Here is a 4,522-nt window from a genome sequence, read left to right as displayed (position 1 = left end):
CCACAATTCACTGCTTACTAGCATGCCTATTTTGCATACCAGTAGAATCAAGTCCAGTTTTGCCATTTGTGGATAACTATGACAAGATACAAAAGCATGTGTTTGCCATAAATAGCTCTGGCTAACAGCAAACTGCTCACACTGAGTAGATCAAATTCTCTATAAGGAGAGCAATCTGGACCACTGCCAAATCCCACCAGTAATGTTTAAGACTACCAATTCTTTTCTAATTCTATTACAGTAGTGAAAATGAATATTTCTAAATAACAGAAGCATTAAACTTTTAAAGGACATTTAACAAATTATTATTTTGACCCAATAAGCAACAAAAATTTCCTGCTGCTTCTACTCAATTATTTCTAAGTGTAAATGTGAATAAAAAAATAACTGGAGAACAAATGAGATATTGAGGATATTTATGTCAAAGTGCAAAAACAAAACCAAAAGCCAAAAAAACTGCTCTCCATATTAACACATAAAGAAATAAATAAACATGTTTAAAAAAGTACCACTCTTTACTAATGGTATTTTATATTAGGTGTCTTTAAGGATAGAATATTGTTTAAACCAAAGAAATACAACAAATCTGGAAAATATCATGCATGAATGTTGTACAAAAAAAGTTCTCAAATGACCAGTGCAGAACTTTATAGCTGTTTACCCTAAAAGTGGTTCTACATAACATTTTGCAAAATTTCCAAGGAAAACAAGGCAACGTTCTGTAACATGCCACAATTTTTATTTCAACGTGGCCATTTTTGTGAGGATGGGGAGTTTGATCTCAAAACAATGTTCCATTTAAGGCTCTTTTATACAGAAATTGCCATCACGACTGATATTCAAAATATCTTTAGTGTTGCAAGACTCACATGGTAAACATAAAACTCCTACACTTATTCAGTAGTGTACACTCAATGGAAAACAAAAAGGCATTAATAACAGATATTTCTTTTAAGAAGATATGTAGGTAATAGGAACGAACACTGAGGTACTAGGATAAATTGATGACACAGTTAATGAAACTTAATTGGCATTCCTTTGGGGGGATTAAACTCATTTAAAAAAAAAAAAAGTGCTTTTAATGCATAGTGTTATATTAGTGCTGCCATGTCACAAAAGAAGGCTTGCCAAGGCAGGTGAGGTGTATGAATGCTCCAGCGCCTCACAGAACTACAATCAAGTGCAACTATAATAATACTGAAAAAAGTTCACCATCTGACCAGTGGATAATACTTTCAAGGCATTCAATCTGCTTACCCTTTGCAGTATTCTAGACTATTCACATTGACAATCACATTCATTGTAGTGCTTGCTGCAAAGGAGGCATATAACCAGTTGTTTTGGCTAAAATAAAGACAGGAAGGCATTCCTTCTACATAAAAATAACCATATTGAAGAGTCTAATGGCAATCACTGACAGGCTGCTTAAATGAATGATATCTCCTCCATTCATGTGTTGGAAGGGCCCAGAGGAAAGGGAAAAAAAAAAAATGAAAAAACACCTAATGCTATTCCAATGGACTGAGCTGGAGAAATGAAACCCCTTAAGATCCAGATGGCACTTGATGGTCATTTTATAATGGTTTTCCTTCAAGTGAAACTACTACATTGCCTCCCAATTTCTCTCCAAGTGTTGATCGGTCCTTAATATCATCCAAGCCATTTACTTGCCACTCGTGTTTAATACCTAAAAAGAAAAAATATTCCATTATCTTATTATACTTAGAAAAGAGTAATTTCTCTACACAAAATAGTCAATATTTGTACCTGTGAATTTCTTTTTAATGGCATCTTTAGAGCTAGCATAAATCATCTTGCTTTTTAAGGGTGCACTTTCAGGAGCCCTATGAAAACAAAAAAAACAAAAAAACAATTGTTGAATCTCACTTATAAAAAGAACAAAGGCAAAACTGACTATGATAATAATTATCCTTGCATTTTAAAAGTACTTTTTTCTTTTGTTTTTACACACCAGAATATAAATACTAGGTCTTCTTTCTTAGACTCTTTTGTTTCGTATGTGGCATCGTACAAAGCATATCGGCAATCATTCAGAGGTAGCAACTTCACAAAAGATGTGTAGGGGTCCTCTACAGTATCACCAATGTCACCCACCAAGATCTGCTTTGCTTCCTCTACAATTATTTGTCTTTTGTCATCGCTTAAACAGAAGAGAACTGCTTTCTTTCTTTTTTTGATCTCCTCTTGTGTAGAAGATTTCCTTACTTTCATATCATTAAAAACTTTGATGACTTCATCATTCACTGTAACTCCAGATGCCTGAAAATAAACAAAGAATGGTAATTCAGAACAAGCATTCTGGATTTAAACAAAATTGTCTGCCTACAGAGGATTCAGTTTGGTTTGGACATTAAAAATCGCACTGAAGGATGCAAGCAGTCAAAACAGATTAATTTCATTTTAAAGATTTAGTACATGATACATCTAAAGACTCAAACTCATCCTGCCCATTCATCCTTTTTAAAGGTGTCCAGAGAAAGCAAATGGAAGGTGGAGCAAAAGGGACAAATACAAGTTGTCCCATCCCTGAAATGTTTCCTATTTCACTGGGTGATGTCAGAGCTTCAGGAGCAGCGGCAAAAATACCTTCTGTATTGTGTCAACTCTGCAGGCCTTTAAAAAAACACTTTTGGATTTCAGTTAATGCTTCTACTATTTTTTTTTTCTTTAAAGTCATCCTAGCCACTGTCGTTTCCTCATAAGGAAAGGGAATCAAGTGTAAACTCCAACCGCCTACGGCTACAACATAATTGCCCCACAGCTCAAAGGCAGACACGTCAAAACTAAAAAGTCCAATGTAGAAGCTTTTTTACCACGAGAAAGCATTAAAAAAAAAATTTTTTTTAAAAACAGTTTTCCCACCTTTTCAGTCTTCCCTTAAGAGTTTTATTACAGGCCATCTAGACCCTGACCCGAAGCCTGCAAATCACTTACCAATTTTAGAGCGCGCGTGTTAAGAAAAATTAGGAAGCGAAGGGCAAACGCCGCACCTGGGGGGCTGGACCCTCCTGCAGCCCGGGCAGCACGGCCCAGACCCCCACCCCCACCCCCACCCCCGCGCGCACTCCCGGGCCCTCCCCGCCCCCAAGAATCCCGAGAGCAGCAGGGCTGGGCCTGACTGCGGAGGGCAGGCCGGCCGGCTGAGAGCAGCGGGGCTGCTGCGGGGCTACAGCGCGGGAGCGCCCACCTCGGAGGCCAAAAACTGGTTAAAATGGCGGCCCCATTCCCCGGGTCGTACGGGGCCGCTCTGGGGGCTTCCTCGCTGCGCCCCCGTCTCCCAGCCGGCGCGCCCGCCTTACCATAGTGCCCGCGGCTGTGACTGCGGCAGCTGCTCCGGCTCCGTGGATCTGGGAGGAGGAGAAGGAGGGGCAGGCGGGCAGGCAGGCGGCTGCGAGTGCGGGGCACGCCGGGAGCTGCAGCCCCGGGGAGGCGGCGGGGCTGGCGGGCCGCAGGAGGCGGGCGGGGCGGTCACGTGGGCACGCCCTGTTCCCCCGCCGGCGCCGCCCCGCTCCCAGGCCCTTCCGCCTCGCAGCCCGGGGGCCCCCAGCCCGCCCGCGTCCTCCGTCTGACCCCGGAGCGCGAACCCAGCAGGCCCGGGCCGCTGCGGGGCGGTGACGCGAGCCCAGGGGCCTGGCAGAGTCGCCTTCAGCCATCGGGCACCGCCCATCGGCCGGCTGGAGAAAGCGCCCGACTCCCAGAGGGGCGTTTCCACCCTGCCTCCGCGGGGCGCTGCTGCTGGGGTTGTGTGTGTGTGTGAAGAACTGCCCGCGGAGATGTCTTTCGTTCCTTCGTCCTTGGTTTCCACCCCAACGGGCCGAACCTCAACGTTTCGAGTCTTTTTGGAACCCTACCAAATTTGTGTGAACTGTTTATAACCCTTTCCTTACTAAATGAGAATAAACACTAAAAGGGGTTACTCCCACTTGATTGACGTACTCTGCAAAAACCAGATAATAGACACCCGCGAAAAATAACTTCAAAAATTCTGTAGTCGAAATAACAATGATAGGTAGCAGCATTCCTTGGTGATATCCTTTTCTGTATTAGACTCCTAGGAAGCGGGTTGTACTAGCTGTTAGGAGTGTTCTGATGCCTCGGTTTATGACGGCTGACATTAGATAAATGAACCCAGGAGTGGAGATTCCTCCCTCTTGGCAATCAGAATCCCTTCTAGCAAAGCCTGCCCGGCTGAGACGAGACGGCTTCTCAAATACATCTTATTTATCATAGAAAAGTTTTCACTTTATATCTTGAGGAAATTTTCATAAAATTTAACACTTTATGAATTTATAATGAACGCGTTACAAATTAAACACTATGTTTAACGATTATAATGAAAAGCAGATGCTACCTTTTCTCCTAAATCTTTACCATTTTTGCCTCACTTTATTTGTAAAATTGGTAGATTGAATTTAAAACTCTAATCAACAGTTAAATGTATTTTGTGAAAACGTTCTGTACTAAAAATGTAGAATTGTCATTGTCTGAGTTATTAAATTGA

General features: G+C 42.3%; 1 protein-coding gene across 2 annotated transcripts; it reads right to left on the bottom strand.

Moving 5' to 3' along the window:
• Positions 1-717: 717 nt before the first annotated feature.
• On the bottom strand, positions 718-3,826 carry Cfl2 (cofilin 2). 2 transcript variants are annotated; one of them, XM_078050225.1, is made up of 4 exons: positions 3,321-3,661; positions 1,973-2,280; positions 1,768-1,844; positions 718-1,687 (listed from the first exon to the last, which is right to left on the bottom strand). In XM_078050225.1, exons 1-4 carry the CDS (start codon positions 3,321-3,323, stop codon positions 1,575-1,577), a joined length of 501 nt encoding a protein of 166 aa, XP_077906351.1. In that variant the 5' UTR covers positions 3,324-3,661; the 3' UTR covers positions 718-1,574. The 2 variants fall into 2 exon arrangements, 1 of the variants encoding a protein (XP_077906351.1); XR_013439034.1 differs by having other exon boundaries at positions 1,557-1,687; positions 2,227-2,280; positions 3,321-3,826.
• Between the last annotated feature and the right edge of the window lie 696 nt (positions 3,827-4,522).

Source organism: Ictidomys tridecemlineatus, chromosome 5 (assembly GCF_052094955.1).
Source record: "Ictidomys tridecemlineatus isolate mIctTri1 chromosome 5, mIctTri1.hap1, whole genome shotgun sequence".
Lineage (NCBI taxonomy): Eukaryota > Metazoa > Chordata > Mammalia > Rodentia > Sciuridae > Ictidomys > Ictidomys tridecemlineatus.
Note: the sequence above shows the minus strand (reverse complement) of the source record. Positions and strands in the feature narration are given on the sequence as shown.

Bases quoted from the DNA above. Each gene is read 5' to 3' on its own strand.
- Cfl2 (XM_078050225.1), bottom strand. The intron at 1,845-1,972 runs GTGTGTAAAAAC...TTGTTTTCATAG, and splicing joins GACCTAGTATTTATATTCTG to GGCTCCTGAAAGTGCACCCT. The intron at 1,688-1,767 runs GTACAAATATTG...TTTTCTTTTTAG, and splicing joins CATTAAAAAGAAATTCACAG to GTATTAAACACGAGTGGCAA.